Source organism: Strix uralensis, chromosome 2, assembly GCF_047716275.1.
Source record: "Strix uralensis isolate ZFMK-TIS-50842 chromosome 2, bStrUra1, whole genome shotgun sequence".
NCBI lineage: Eukaryota > Metazoa > Chordata > Aves > Strigiformes > Strigidae > Strix > Strix uralensis.
The window spans coordinates 112687072-112703689 of record NC_133973.1 but is presented as its reverse complement, the minus strand read 5'-3'; the positions used below and the strand labels follow the sequence as shown (position 1 = coordinate 112703689).

The following is a 16618-nucleotide window of genomic DNA, read 5'->3' as shown; positions in this document are numbered from 1 at the left end:
CTTAAATACTGCAAATTCACATCAAGTTGGATTAGTTTCTGCTTCATGTCTTTTCTATTAGTGGAAAGAGTTTCTTCCTTACTAGGAGAGTAACATAGAAGACTTTTGATTTTTTTTTGGCGGGGAAGGATGAGTTTTAACTCTTCCCCCCTAACCTGGGATGTATAATGTACTTCTCACTGATTTTTATGGCATCAGTCCTTGCAGGGAAGGAGAGAACCTGGGCAGAGCCTTCTCAGTCCCACCTGTTTGGCTTTTAGGAGCTCCAAGCTGGAGCTTCCCCTTGGGGCTGTGCTTGGGGTGCATGTCCAGGCTGGAGTGGTGCCGAGCCCCAGGTGCCTCCTGAGCAGGACACGTGGCAGGGCCCGGAGGAAAAGCAGAGCTGATGCCGTGTCCTGGCGAGATGCTGGCTGAAACGGCGTCTTGGCTCTCAGCAGCGAGCTGGCTGTTGTGTTGCCGCCTTCTGCGCTCAGGGCTCTGTAACAGGCTTTCGGCAGCGCTGTAAACCAGCAGGGCTGCACAAACACAACACCTGACCCAAAAAAATCTGGTTTTACTCCTGCTGGAGGGAACTGCGAATTGGCCGAGTGTTTAGTTCAAGAGGTGTAACGGTATAAACTACCTGCGCTGTAAAGTTTTACGAGGTGACAAAGTTTTGTAGTCTGGCAATAGTGCAGTAGAGCTGGAGGCCATCAGATGCCCTGCCAGGAAAGGGAGGGGAATAAGCCAGCGAGGAGGGCTTCCCGGCAGGCTGTAGACTCTTCAGGCAGCCCAGAGGGTGCCCTGAGGGGTACGAGGCAGCCGCTCCTTCAGCCTGGGACAGGCATGATCCAGGGGCTTAGTTCTGTGGGGAGAATGGAACAGGGCCAGCTCCAGCTCTCTCACCACCCTCTTTGGGCATGTATTTATTTACATTTGGGCTATGAAATGGGGAGCTAAATACCAAGATATGAACATAGGTATGCCAGGGCATATGGTTTATTTAGAAGACAAAATACTGTTTACAGGCCTTACAGGTTTTTTGTTGATAGTTATTACTTTGCAGCAACCCTTCTGCCTCTCTTTCGCCACTAGGATCAAATGGGTTTTATTTCCAAAAGCTGAGACAGTAAGTGCTCCTAAAGTAAGCTGCTAGTATTGCAGTCATGTCTCCCAGAACGAGCCTTTAAGTCCACTTCTGATAGAAGTCTGTGAATTTTATACACATTTGTAACTCATTTATCTGCCACATTGCTGCGGGATTCGTGAGCAGATATTGCCTTTCCTTGCACCTCGCAGCGGGAGGTGGCGGGGTCCTGCACTCGGCAGCACATGGTTGCTCCTGCTTGGTATTCACAGGCGCATTCCTCCAGCTGGTGAAATATTATTATTGGGCTGGAAGAAAAATAATGTAACCGAACTCTTATTATTTTTTTCCTTTTATCTGTTTGGTCATATTAATGTGGGATAATCATTATATAAATGCACAGGAGATGCAGTCAAGGACACATTCATTTTTAAAGTCCTCCAATGCTCTTGTACTTCAGTCATTCATCTTCTGTCTTTAATTACAGCAAGTGATCTCAGAGGCACTTAAAAGATTAAATTACTCAATTATTTGAAAAACCCAAATGCAATAACTGTATCTCTTTTCTGATAAATACCAGTGATTGCTGGAAAAGGTTGCCCAAGGCAAGAAACACTGGGAGGCCAAGGAGGCCATATTGTAACATTCTGGCTTAGCCCAGTGATACTACCCATTTAATTTTTCATTATTTGCAACCATTATTTTTATTTGCATTGATAATAACCACAAACTTTTCCATTGCTGTCCTGGTGGTTTCAGCAGTGTGATGAATGTCACTGCTCAGCTATTTACAAGTGTCCTGGCATCTCCTTGACTGCGAAGAGAATGACATGAGACCACTGGGTGATAATCGCAGCTCAAAATGACATAAGGCCATGTCAGGGCATGAACATGGCCAGGCAGTAAACCCCATTCAAGGTGATGATTGTGGATGGGGTTTGGTCCAGTGTTTGGGAAGGGCATGTAACTAAAACACATGAGGTGGCTCACTCCATGTTGGGGTGGGTTCACCACTGGCAGGGCTGGGCGTGCATCAGAGCCGTGCGGGTGGGCAGTCGCTCAGGCTCTGCAAGCTTGTGGGAAGTGGGAAGGGTGGCCTGCCAAAAGCTGGCTCTGAAATGGTGCTCTCACCGTCCCACGGCCCCAGGAGTGCGCTGTTGGTGTACTCTGTGTGTGGGCATTGCCATCAATGCTGCGACAATGCATCTGCAGCAGTAGAGCTCATCCTTCATCACCTGCAGCCCTATTGCTCACCAAGGATCCCTAGATACAGCCGCTGAAGAATGGGAAGTTTTCCCTAAATCATTTTTTTTACCTCTTTTGCAAAGCAGCAGACACGTGATGAGTCCAACTCTGCCAGAGTGGGTAAGGGATGCAGGCTGGTGTGATCCCTCCTCCCTGGGCTAGGAGGAAAGGGACATGACTCTTCAGGGAAGCAGAAATCCAGGCTAAAGAGCTAAAATCCTGCACTTACTCTTCATAAGCCCAGTTCTGAGTTCCTGTCCCATCGGGAGCCAGCTGACACGGCAAAACACTGGAGCAGCTGTGAACCCAGGGTGACCTGCACTTACAGCCATGGTGGGCTCCTCAGTTGTACTGGTTAGCCAGCAGCATGGTACATGGACGTGTGTTTGGTGTTAATAAACAAACTCCCTGCTTTCAGCTACCCCCATGGCAAGTCTCTAAACTGGAAGAGTCTGGGGGAAAAGAAAAGGACTCACTGTTTATGGTCAAGCCAGACCAACTGTGGTGCTTCTGGTCCTACTGCCATGAAGACCAAGCCTGGCTGGAGTCAGTGAGGTGCAGTGGGGTGGCTGAGAAGGCTGGCAGACCCTGGGCTGCTGCCCTGCGTGGGTCTGGGGTCAGGCTGCATGCAGGCCCCCCAGCCAGCATCTGTCCTGCACGCGTGGCGTGGCACTGCTGGCCAGCAGATGCTGCTGAGAGGGTTACTGTCGTCTGCTCCGCCACCTGTGGTTCCCACGTTTATTTAATTAAAAAAAAAAAAAAAAGTAAGAAATTCGATATGCATCCTCTCAAGGAAAAGGAGTCATTCCAGGAAGGAGCAGGCCAGGCATGGTCTGGGGAGGGACAGATGGCCTTGTGGCTAATTTGCTCCCATAAATCGCAAGCTGTTGCAAATCCTCGCTGTAGCAAGTGCTGGCTCTGTGTTTCAGCCATGTGTCTGTCTCAGAGCTGCTATGAGCAGGTGAAGGAGAAAGAGCAGAGTCTGCAGTTTTAGACTGAGTTTCCCTGGTGCCTTTTGCAGAATCAAGTATTTTGATTAAGAAATAAACCATAATCCTCTAGCTGGCTGCCAGCAGAGCTCCATGCAGCTGCTCTGGCCAAGCAGGGCAGTCTCCTGCTAGAGCAGAAGCTCTTGCTGCAGCTTTTTTCTTGTTAAAGCACAGTCACAGCTGGGAGCCCATCCTGTCTCCTTACAAACTGCTGCCAATGAACTTCACACTGTGGTTCAAGTCTCTGCTCAAGGTAAAGGGCAGTTCACTGCATTCAAACTGCAGCTGCCTTTAGCCTCCCCATCTTGCCATACACCCCTCCCCAGGAGAGACTAGAAAGCCCCAACTTGTCATTACAGTGGAACCACCTGTGCAGTAGTACAGGCTCAGTTATTTTCCTGCTCTTGCCTTCCTGCCTCCTTGGAAGAGAGAAGCAGAAATGATCTCAACCTGGAGTTTTGTCCCTTGCGTGGGCATGGGATAGTTGCAGACTTGAGCCCTGGCAGGCTGGCAATGCCTGGCTCCCCCCGTTGCAGCTGGGGCTGGGACCATTGACCGCTTGGTTATGATCACTCTGTCCCAAAGGCTGAACCCTGTGGCCTCCTGTGCAGCCCAGGGCTGGGCAAGTTGGGCACAGGCTGGAGCCCAGCCTGCAGACAGGCATGCAGGGACTAAGCGGGGAAGATGGCATGTTGGGTTCAAGAGCTAGGCTTAGACAGTGGAAGACAGCAGTGGAGAAGAGCTACCTATGGAAGGTCAGTAGTAAGGTAGCAGGGTAGAGATCCTAGTTTCAGAGTCAAAGGGGTGGAAGGAGGCAAGTGTCCTTGTTACATTTTCTGCAAGAGATGCTAACCTTCATCAGAGGCATAGAGGCTCTGGTGTCTGGGTCCTGTTGTGGATTAGGGAGGGTATCTGGGACTGTGCAAGACCTCCCCAACATTAGCCTATAAAAGAGAGGCAAATCGTTATCTGCAGTGTTGTAATGTTTTCCCAGTTGTTTACTCATTAACCCAGACCCACTGCTCTGCTCTGTGTTAGCCCTCGAGTTCCACATACCCGTGTGTTTGCTGAGCTGAGTTTCTTGCACACTGAAGCAGGACAGTCTACAGTCACAGGTGGGATCTACAGTCACTAGGTGGGATCTGCTCTGCATCCATTGCGGCTTTGGGGGAAAATGTTAGCTTTCTACATAGTATAGCTAAGTGACCCATGATATTGAGCACCACAGTTTAAATCATAGCTGAAACTTCAGTGTTATTTGCCCCGACAGTCTGTTTGCCCTGACAGTGCTGCAGGTAGGTGTGAGGGAGAAATGGGAATGAAAGCACATCACATACTACTGTATTTTTTTGCAAGAAAGGACAGATTTACACAGCTGACTATCTCTGCCATGGCTGAGAATTGGAGAAAAGTGCTTCCTTTCAGTCCAAATTTAATACTGAGCTTTCCCTGAATAGTGGGACATAAGGGCTTATCCCCCGCTAGATGGTCTCTCATAGCAGACTCCCTGCTCAGCATCCTGTTTCTGAGACTGCTTCTTTTGATAATTCAGGAGACAGTTGGAGAGATACAGGCCCATCCAAAGGGACATTTATTCCATCTGTAGATGTATGTAAGACAAACCACAGGATCACTGTCCTGCTGTTGCATCTTTTTCTCTTTTGCAGTGGCTTGATGGATTTGAGATGCCTGACAATGTGAACCCAACATTCAGCATCCCAGCTCCACAGTCATTCTTATGAACCTAGACTTAGTTTATTGACAAGAATATAGATACAGAAACATGGTTTATTTCGGTGGGAGTCAGGGGCATAAACACTATTAAGGACCTGAGTTTAACACTTCTCAAGCTAGCCATCCTAGCTTAATGGTTTCTTTGGAAAACAATCTTTGCCATGAAGCTCATGCATACTTAAGGACACTATATGATAAGTATAATGGACAACAACATAAATTTTGAGCCTAAAATCATTATTGAAGACCCATATCAGAACAGTTTAGAGTATAGCAGGTTACAATAAAGAAAGGTCCTAAATGTACTGTGTTTCTTGTGCCAATAGATGAAATGAGCACACAAAGGAAACATGATTCTTTAGTGTATGCAAATTTATTCAACTCTGCAATTATTTATTTACAACTAATGACTGATACCAACAGATGAGGTAAAAATATGAGGTATTGATATGAGTATAACATTTAAAAATGCAGTTATCATAATGTATTTTCAATGGCAATGTAACAATACAAAATACTGTGGTAGCTGAATGGTAGACATGGCATAATGTGCATTTTAAAGAAATCTTATTTCATTGATACATGGCTTAGAGATGCCAGAAGCACATGACAGAGCTTCTGCAAGGGTAGGAGGACAACCCTACCTTGCTAGTGGTGGCAGGTGGCACAGGGCTCCTTCTAGCTGAGCAATGACTTGTCAGACAGGATAAAAGCACTGTCCAGGTTTTCCCTTCATTTCCTTAAGAAATTATTTACTGTCAGACAGTATTGCCATTCCCAGAGCCAGAAATTCTGTGTCCATTAATACTGAGGCACTATTGTATTCATTTATGCAAACTAATGTAGCAGAAGTGCTCTAATTGCTCATGTTTTGGAAAACAGCCGGCATGAAACCTGCTGCCATGGCTACAGGCGTTTGGGGAGGAGGCGCTGCTTTCTGGGATGGCAATCCCGCTGGAACCGGGGGACTGCCCTTGCCCCACCAGCTTGTGAGCCTCCACTAGCTCCCAGGAAGGCTGGACCTGGGCAGTGGTGGTGGCCTGCAGCTGGCTGGTGACTGCCAGACCTCAACACAGCCATGTAAGGGTGTGAGTGCGTCCCTGTCTTTAAGACTTAAAAACACACAATAGTTGCACATTGCAACTATTGTTGACCAGAAACTCAAGGCAGGAGCTCATAGGCAGCCAACCTCCCTGATCCCATGAGTTGCACAATAAAACGTGGGTGAGACAGCTCGTGGGGGAAGATGACAGTGACTTTCTGGGGGTCCTGTTGCTCCATGGGGACATCCTGCTAGGTCACCCTGGATCTGTCCACCCTGAGCTCCCACAGGCTTTCTTTCTTGGCTTGCAGGGCTGTCCCCCACCAGCAAAGGCCTTGAGTGTGTGCATGATGGCACGTGGGACCGTGCTCTAGCAGCTATCAAGGACCGCACAATGGTCCACCCCATAGCCCCCATACCTGGGGCAGATTCAAAGTACTGGCTTTGAAGAGACTTCCCCATTTACTGAATCAGGGCATAAAACTGTAGCTTCATGTATGTAATGTATCCTGCTGAATTGACCACATACTAAATCTTAGTGGATTTTGTTGGAAGGACTGAGCTAAAACACTGACTATGAATGACTCAGCTGGTTTATGCAGCAATAAATAAAGTCAAAGTGAACAAATGTGATTAATGAAGAACAGTATTAACAGGCTTGTACATTCTTATTGAATCATAGATGTAACATCATTTTTGGTCTTAGGTTAGTTAAAAACAAAACAGAACCCTGCCTCAAAGGTAACGTCGACAAATTATTATTATTATTACTTTTAAAGCATTCTTCCATTAGCAAAATAATAGGTCCCTGAAAATGAAATTATATAATAGGCTTAAATGGCTCCTACTCCTCATAGTCAGGGGCTAATCCTGCTCCCACCAATGCCTATAGAGGCAGGATCGCGCAGATCAGTGCAATATAATATGAAAATGCTTGCTGTTACTATGAAAGCAATCTTTCCACGCATAGTCTGCATTTAGTCTTTTAAATCTCCAAGATGTATTTAAAAGCTTAAAAAAGTTTACTTATTTGTATAGTAAGAATATTAAAAGGCATGGTATTCATCTGCATGTCTTCGTGTCCACTGGATGTGGAAAATCTGCTTTGGAGTTTCTTAACAATTAGCCATCTCTATGGGAGAAGGAGAGAACAACACAGAAACACTTACTCAGAACCTAGACAAAATGCTAAAAAAAAAAAAAAAAAAGATTTACAGCTTAATAACTTACCAGTCTGATTTCAGACACCTCGGTACACATAGCATTATCTCGTACTCTCCAAGAACGAACAGTTACTTGGAACGCTGCACATAGTGAGGCTCTCTAGCGGCAGATATACCATTAATTAAGGCAATAGGTAAGTTTTCAACACCTTGTACTAACAGTCCCAATTCTGCTGCTGATATAAATGGCCTTCAAAATGTCTATCTCAGTTACATTTACATGTATTTTATTTGGTGAAACTGATCTGCTCCTCATTATTTTTAAACATACAGTAACCTCCTCCTTCCTTAGTTCTTTTACTTCTTCCTACATCTATTTCTAGGTACCTTCTCACAGCATACACAAATACAAAACATATTTGAGAACAAGCATTTCTGTTATCACATGGATTATGCCTGGTAGCCCTGTGATAACAGCAAACACAGCTTATGTAGCAGTGACACACTAAGAAACAAGTGACAGATTCACTTAAGGTCCAACTGATGCAAGTGATTTGCACTGAGTTATATACAAAATAATTAATTTATACATATACATATATATAGATAAAATATAAATATATACATACTGTACATAATTTATTTACAATTAAAATATGCTTCTTAGAAGCCTTTAAATACCAGAGTTATGTAACACACAAGTAATAGCAATAGTCTGATTTTAAAGTAATAATGATAAAAGCTCTTTGAAGAAATGTTTACTTCAATAATTGAAATTAATACAGAAAGGATGTGGCGGGGGGAGATGAAGTCTCCAGAGTAAAAGAACTTTCCTATAAAATTCCTGTTTCAGCTTTGTACAGACCCAGGTCTGGTCAGATTTCTGCAGCTTAAATAAGATCTTTGCTTTCAGTATTCCTGTTCCCTGCCAGACCCCAATTTACGCTCACATGCTCCTAGGAACACTTCCTCAGATTTTTGTTTCTGGTCCCTCGGCAATCAGAGGCTGAAATGAGTTTCTGATCCTGGCAACTTCTGCAGCACACAGATGTCCAAAGCCTTTGTTGTACCACTCTGGGGAATGTCCTCTGAAGAAATGGAAAGAGAATTATTGAGAAACTCAAATACTCAAGAAATATGCCCCACAGGAATGGGCTTGCCATGCTTCCTACTCCCCACTGCCTATGGTGGTGGAGGTGACTCAAATACTTATTATTGTAAGCATACTCTGAAGTTCTCCCTTACAGTAATCAAATAAGCAGATATCATTTCTATGATCACACCATAACAGTGGGAGATGCTGAGTGGAGAAATAAGTCAGCAGGGTGACTCCAAAGCAGCAAAGCTACACTGACCATGTCCTCTGTTCCCAACACCTCCCCTCCCTGAGCTGGAGTGTTTTGCCCTGCTGAATGGAGATCTGCTTTTTGCAGGTGGGATACTTACTTCAGATCAATTCTGCAGATGTGGGTCAGCCTGGCTTTTCCTGAGCCACAGGGCTCTATCAAGTACTGAGAGTCCATCACGATGGCTCGCACAGCTCCCATAAGAGGAGCCTCTTCATGCTCCACAGAGATGGCAACCAGCATGCACATCCCCTTTGGCAAATCCGTTCTCCATGTCCTGCAGCAACACATTCAAGATGGAATCACTTTAGTAATTAAACTTTTGGGCACACAAGTAAGAACCAGAATTAAAGTTACAGTTTGCTTGTCTGCCTATCCTTGTTGCCTGCAATGCTACTGGACTGTCTTAGGAGTCCCTGGATAAGTTTTATGTTCCCCAGTTGGGAGTCTGACCATGATGTGGAATGGCCACCCATCTACATTGCTGCAGGCTCCAGGTAGAGTTTTGCTTCTTCACATTTATGTATTAGAGGGCATGATACAGCCTTTTGCAGACAGACAGAAGTTTTGGAAAGGAGATAAAGTGAGCATAAGCCATCCACCAAAGGCTGAAATGTTGCACTGCACCCATGCAGACTTACAGAACAACAAATACAGTAGCACGGCAAAAATCCCCACTACTGCCCACAATGACTTCTGAAACTCCCAGAATGTGTTTCAAGGGCATCAGAACTAAAAACAAAATGTCCTTTCATTTTTTATCCTCTCCCAAGTTTCTAGCCTCTTTCTTACTGCATAAGTTTTCCATCAAGTTCAGGACACCTAGACTTTAATAATTAACATTTTTTTCTTATTCTGTAAGCATTCTCTAGACATTCTGGTGTCTCACATCCTTCTCGTCTGCCTTGAATCTCACAGGATGGGTCTATGCTCTTTCCTATGCTGTGGGAAGAAATGAGAAATTCCCACTGTGCTGTGTAATGTGCACCATCTTGCCATGGACTGACACAGGGATTACGCTACCTTGGGAAGTATCATGTTTTAGCAGGTAAGCTGCTTTCAAGGACTGATGAAGTTTGGACTTCAGCAGGTAATTTTAACATTCTGCATTTTTCTTGTACGAAACTGAGCTGTTATTCAAGTCACTGCAGGAAGATACTGACTTCAGAAGGTTTTACATGTGTCAGTGCATTAATAAAAATGATGAGCTATCTTGACAGATGAAACACATGGAGAGTACAAAATCACACCTCAGATGTACTGTGAAATGTTGAACCATTTACAGTGAATGCCTACACAGTGCTTAGATATGACCATATCATTTTGGTAACTATGCGGCACTTACTTGGGTCATTTGTGAAGTGGAAAACTATGTATCCCAGAGACTGCAGAAGACTTGATTCACAGTTATATGGATTTAGGCCAGTTTCTGTACTTCTCTAAACATCTTACAGTAGTAAAAACAGGCATGGCACCTAACTCACAGAGATACTGTGATACTTAATGAACATTAAATGTTTGAGGAATCTTTAAGGAAAAACGATGCCTGTGAAGGGCAGCTGAGAGCTGCATCAGATCCCAGGCATATAAAACATCACCTCTATCCTCTTGCCATTGCAGTCTTCTAAAACAAGCTTAATTCCCTTGTGATGACTGTCCAATTGAAAAAAAAAAAAAGAACAACTAAGTTTATCCTTTCACAGCCAAAAGTTTGATTGGGAAGGAGAAAATTGCTGTCTGTTAAAATATATTTATTCATGTCCCCAGAGGTGAATTATAATTTCATTCTTCACTTCCCACCAATCATAAGGTACCAAATTGACTGTGATATTGCTGGCTAACCTTGCTCTAGACTTAATAATATAAATCAAGAGAGATAAACAACAGAATCTGACAGATCTGCCTGATGGCTGTTTTCAGTCCTTAAAAACCCACCAGGATTCAGTTTTATGATATGTATTTCAGTCCTTGGGGGTCATTCTGCCTGGGTTAGTGAAAAGAATGAGAACTCAATGGTAAGATTTTTCTTTAACTGATGTGTCTGCACAGCAGGTCTTTAAAAAACATAAACCACCATGAAACCTAATAGTGAACTAAGTGACAAATAAGAGGACAGAATTACGGTCATCAAAACCGCCCTGCTGCTCCCAGACAATCTTCTTGGTGCTATGCAGAGGGCCAGATTTATCACTGGTTTAAGTCAATAATATTATATAAGAAAAATAATTATAAAGTAATTAATTTAGCCCAGCATACTGTGGGAAGGCAAAAGAAATAGAGTAATGGGAGGACTGGTGTTTTAACATTATAAAGGACTTACAGAAAACATTCTTTAAATCTTCCCCTAAGAGTGCCAATAATTCTTCCATTATACTGACAGTATCTGCATGTTATCATTCTCTAAGAGAATACTGAAGTTCATAAAAGGGATGTACTATTATAATTATATTTTATTGGGCTCATCTTTTTCCTTCAATCTTTGTTCCCTCTAATACAATTCTGACTCACTGGACTATTTTCTTTGTCAAAGCTGCTTAGTATTTCTCTGGCACATCATTTAAATCAAAGAAAGCAGAGACCAAGAATGGGAATGCACAAAGTCATCCTGAAATAAATAACTGTAGGACTGACCCTGTAAGTGAAATATGTCAGCAGCTCCACAATAGCTCCTAGCAAGCAAAGGGCCAGGATTTCAAAGGCAGAAGGTGCATAAGAAGAATTTTTTTTGTCTGTTCTGTACAGGCAGGTAGACAATGGCAGAACTGGGATTGAATTTAGAATATTGATACACAGCTATACATTTATTTGAGAGATGTCATCCCCTGGAAGACAGTTAGAATACATATCTACTGCTCCTTTCTGTTCTTTTCCACACTAACATTTTTATGGGTTAGCATTTCTTGGGTCTACAAAGACTCCAACTGCAAATCTAAAATAACAACTTATATAGAGACCGTATAACAACCTTAGCTTAAAAGCATCACTATCTTCTCTACTAAACATTTGGCTCTCAAACGTCAAACAGATGTCCCCAGAGAACAGCAAAAGCAGTGTAAAAAACAATTGGGTTCTATTTATGCTGTTTTGACAACAAACAAAGCTAAGAGAGAACAGCAGCTATTATCAGACATCTGTTCTAAGGAAGAACTTATATTTATGGCCTCAGGAGTATGTGCTGCTCAAATTACATCAGAGAAAAGGTCAGTATGCTCTAGGTGTGCAATATTAATTCAGTCTGAGAAATCAACACAGCTGCCCAGAAGAGGAGTTCTCAAAGCACAATTATACAGATGCGAAGGCTGAGGTAAGGCCAGATCTTCCTTGTATGCACTGCAGGAAGAAAAGGTACTGGAGAACTGCCCTTAGCTTACCTCAGAATGACAAAGTCTCGGACGGGATGAGGAGCCATGCTGTTCAAAACATACTGGTAAACTTCTGTCTGCTTGTCCAGGCTTTCAACCACCTTCCACTGCAAGAAGTCCTCATCCCAGAGGTGACGTTCTCTCAGTACTCGGTTCAGGACAACTGATGGGGGGGCTTCAACTTCCACTGAGGCTTTCCAAAGCCTTAGTGGGTTCCCATCCCCAACCTGGAGTAAAGCAACAAAGAACATGATTTATATGCCTATGTTCAGCAGAGGATAACTGAGGACAAAATCTTGATATGGATATCTTACTTTAGCTTAAGAGCATGCATATTTCCCTGCTAATCATCACAATTATTGCTATTGCTGATGTTCTACTGTATGTAAAAACATATGCATACTAGTCCTGGATGGAAAACTGAAGTGATACATTACTTCTACTATTATACCAGTGGACCAGGTCCCATAGTGCCAGTGGAGCTGCTATATTATTTCTGAAGTGACAGACACTTTTTCAATCCCAAGCATCCTAAGCATAATGAAGAATATTAGTGTACAGAAGTAAAAACAGATGAAAGGAGAGACTGAAACTCTGGGATGAAATAAAGCTACCACCTTGGGCAATCTAATGCACTAGCTGGGACTGAGGGTCTAATAACCCTCTTGGTTAATTGGTGGAAGAGCAGAACATATGCCAATTCAGTTATGTGTCAGGTACACAGATGTTTGCTCCTCAAATAGCTGCAAGGGAGGTATTGGGAAAATGCCTTTCAAAGAAGGAACACACAAACTGCTTGCTAACACTTCCTAGCTCACAGTTCCTGTTACTTGTTACACCTCCACAGCATGCAATAAGGGGAGCAGAAAGTGCTGGGCTATGCACAAGATGAATATCCTAAATTCCACACAAACAGCTTTTCTCCATGGTTTTAGGGGTCATATTTCAGGCAGCAAACAAATTAACTGTAAGCACTGGATCTTGCCAGCCCTGCTTTTCTAACCCCTCCCTACCCTGGCATCCTCACATACCAATTCCAGCACCTCCCACAGACCCAGGATTGTGACCCCAGAAACCTACCTTCCACCCCTCCCACCTTAAATTATTGTATGTTGTTATAATTCCTTCTCTCCAGAGCTCTCAGTTCCCCAGTCCCCCTGCCCTAGAGCCCCAGGGACTCCCAATCTGACTCCCAATCTGGGTCCTTGACCCCAGACCTGTGCATGCCCCTGTTCTTCCCACGTCTTACTCCCACCTGAGCCCTGTCACTCCCTCCTCAATCTCCTTCAGAGAAGCTGGCTACAAATCAGAGTAACTGTGATTTCTTTGCCCTAACAGAAGGGTTGCCCTTTCCCAAACAGGGGTAGTGCTGCCTCCTGCCCCCTCACTATCCAGATCCTGCCCTCCTCCCAGTGCCCTTCCCCTACTTAACTAGGGTCAGCCACCCCTAATCCATGCCCTCCTCTTGCTAGCTGCTGCTGATTTGCAGACCTCTGTTTTACCATTGCATTTCCAGCAGCCCTGAATTCTACTGTCTGCAGGGACCTTGCAGCACCCTCCTCCTGGCTGTAGCAGTCTGGCTTTCCCTGCAGAAGTGGTGGAGCCTGGAACAGCTTCAGAAATTTTGATAAAAGTTGCACATATCAAACATCCACTGGAAACAAGGACAAGAGGATCAGGGATAAAACTGGCCATATGGCTGGCCTGACTAAATAAAGTAGTGGGCAACCTGAAGAGATTTTTAATACTTATATTCTGGCTGTGTTCTCCAAACTGCTGCCAAACAACAGGAGATGGACAGAAATTTTGTCTGTCCTCCAGTGAAAGAGCTTACGCAGGTACTGTTATCTGTTGTTTAAGGTCTCAGCTCGCTCTCTGATTGCCACTTTATTTTGGAGACCTTAGCTTGCTTTGTGTGCCTTTTCCTGGAATCTCATACCTGAATAACTATTATATTACATTTTAAACTGCTGTTGGTAGTCTTTTTTAAAAAAAATCATGTGCCTCACCAGACAGAAGGGTAGGTATTTAGCCATGCAACAAATCAGGGTGTCCCGTAGGCTGTATTTTCCTTTGGTTTCTTTACCGCTTCTTCCACATCTCCCTAGATTACCTTTTTGTAGGCGAGCTCTGTGTTCTCTATACTGGAACACGTGACCCATCCTTTGAATTTCTCTTTTGCTTCTTTCTGGAGATTCTGCATGAGGCTTTCCAGGTACATCTGATAGTTCCCTCCTTCCTCATCCACTTGTTTCCCAAGCTCGTCCAGCGTGGGAGAATGCACTTCTGCATCAACATAGGAGTTTCGGGACTGGGTCACCATCTCATGTGGGACCTGTGCCACAGAAGGGAGGGAAAAGATCCTTTCGAGAACTTTCCTTAAGGCAATGTGTTTCTAGGTTGATGGACCATTGAGCATCCAGTTGCAATTAGCCTATGATCTGTAACATGGGTACCTATTTCTGTCTTTGCTTGTCATGCAAGATGAGAAATCAAAGTAGTATAATGAAACAGCCCGTAGCTCAGAATAGCACTACTCATGCAGAACTGTATTAGACTGATCAACTGTATGTCAATACACCTGTGTTACTCCTCTAGCCCCTCCCCCCCCCCCCCAGTGTTGCCTTGTGCTTCTGGGGAAGGGAGATATGAGCATTCTTTCTCCTTCACCTGCAGTGAAAGTAGCTGCAAGAATGACTGCATCTCCCTATGTGATTTTAACTTTTTTGTGTGACACACAGAGATAAAGTGTATCAGCTCATTTTTTTGAGATGAATAAGTTTTAATTGAGGTGTTAAAAGCATTACAATAAAATGAAATGTTAAGATAGCAGATTTTGTTTTTAATTAGACTAAAATTTCCTAATTCAGTAATTTGGGTTGAAAACTGACACATAATAATTATCCTGCATTTTTAATAGTTGCGTCTTTGAATACTAGAAGGGAACAGTCAAAAAGAAATGAGATAAATAAACTTTAGATGGAGCAAGTTTACAAATAAGTGAGGCACCATCAAACTCTGAGCTAATACAAGACAGCAAATGTAAGCATAAACATAAATACTTCAAAGGATGCTGCATTACAGGGCCATGAATAATGCTGTTTGAGTCTCTCACTCACCTCAAAAAGTTTGTTGCATTCCATTATCATGTGAGCAAGTCCCTGAGTAGCTGCCAGGTTTTCGCTGAGGTCCTTCTGATCTGGCTTCCCTGTTGCATATTTTTTCTGTATTACTCTGTAATTAAATTCAGTGTCTCAGGTAAAAAATGCTGAATCTTTTTAATATGAAAGCAAACAGCAGCAGGATGTTCAGAACACCAAAGAGAAAAGCCTATCTTTAGTTTTTATCACAAAGATTGCTCAGACCATTGGGCCTTTTTTAAATAAAAAATGTTTACCTAAAATATTGTTGAGCCAAAGGTAAAAGCAGGAAAGGTTATGCATGTCCTGCAATAGGTGGTGTACATTTTGAAATGGATTTCTGACAGACATGATGTACAGTGGTTTATGTTGTTACTGATTAAAGTACTTGCTCAGACACTGGTTACACATGTACATGACCAAGAATTGCAGTGTATTCTGAACCAGATTGGGGAAAAAAAAGAGTCAGGAGGAACATCAAGTTGGAACCACTAATGTTTAGCCGGGTCTATGCCCTGTTTAGTCTACACTCACCATGTTACATGCCATCTTAATGTGGCCTGAAATAAAGTTGGTTTCCCAAGTGGCAGAATGTAGCCAGAAGATACAGAGTGAAAAACCACTCACTGAAAATCTGTGTATTCAAATCCTTTAAAACATGGTCAATCTTTGACTTCAAACAGAGCAAAATCAGGCCCTTTCCCTTCACAGAAGCCAACATTACTTATGCTAAACTCAGTAGTGCCTCATTGAAATTTCGCAGGGAAAGCAAGCGCTGCATATTCACAAGGGACAGCCAGAAATGCCTGCTGGGCTTGTGAAAACACCTGTGCATGTACTAGTGTGCTTCTGGCTCTGCAGTATGGGCTTTCCCCTCTCACTGTAACGCGTGCTGGAAAGCAGATGCTTTCAAAAATTTTATCCTGCATACCTTTAGAAACACTGAAAGCATCACTTTGTATTAAGGATATGACTATTTATAGTGTTGAGAAGAAACTTACCTCGGTGAGCTTTCTTTCTTCACTATATTGAGATGGAAGAGGGAAGGGGCCAGACAAACAGCTATGTTCATAGGAGTCATCTGATTCTCCTCCACGGAGGTGACGTCGCTCAAGAAGCACAGCAGAGTCTGCAAAACCTCCCGGTTCTCATCAGACATCAGCATGATGGCTGCCTGCACTGCCTGCAGCCGCTGCTCCTTGGGGACGTCTGAGGAAAAGCAAGCGACATTCAGGGGGGTCAACTGTAAGATCAGATAAGGAGCCAGGAACAAGACAGAGTTAGCACAGGCATTCACACTCTGGGAATGGCTTTCTGAAGAGGCAGATGACAGGGGATGAAGGGGCAAAGACCAGCTGGTTGTTGGAGGGACCCGGTATTTGCTCCTCCACCCAGCACAGCTTGCCTAGCCAGTGTATGACATTTCTCTGTTCGTTTGAAAGGCTGTTCCCCAAGAAAGAGACTGAAGTTCCTTTAAAGTTTATGAACGGAGAGTAGTACTCAGTACTCATATCTTTAAATGGTATTTTTC

The 16618-nt window shown here is 43.7% G+C and overlaps 1 protein-coding gene across 12 annotated transcripts in view; it reads right to left on the bottom strand.

The window, feature by feature from the left end:
- Positions 1–5388: 5388 nt before the first annotated feature.
- Positions 5389–16618, bottom strand: part of STARD13 (StAR related lipid transfer domain containing 13) — a 306520-nt gene continuing 295290 nt past the window's right edge. For 11 of the 12 annotated variants that reach the window (XM_074859839.1, XM_074859837.1, XM_074859836.1 and 8 more), the window contains 6 exons: positions 16089–16296; positions 15067–15181; positions 14061–14282; positions 11957–12174; positions 8686–8862; positions 5389–8327 (listed from right to left, as the gene is read on the bottom strand). In XM_074859839.1, coding sequence (XP_074715940.1) covers positions 8210–8327; positions 8686–8862; positions 11957–12174; positions 14061–14282; positions 15067–15181; positions 16089–16296 — 1058 coding nt within the window. In that variant the 3' untranslated portion in view covers positions 5389–8209. The remainder of the gene's footprint in view (positions 8328–8685; positions 8863–11956; positions 12175–14060; positions 14283–15066; positions 15182–16088; positions 16297–16618) is intronic. The other variant, XR_012627686.1, reaches the window with a different exon arrangement.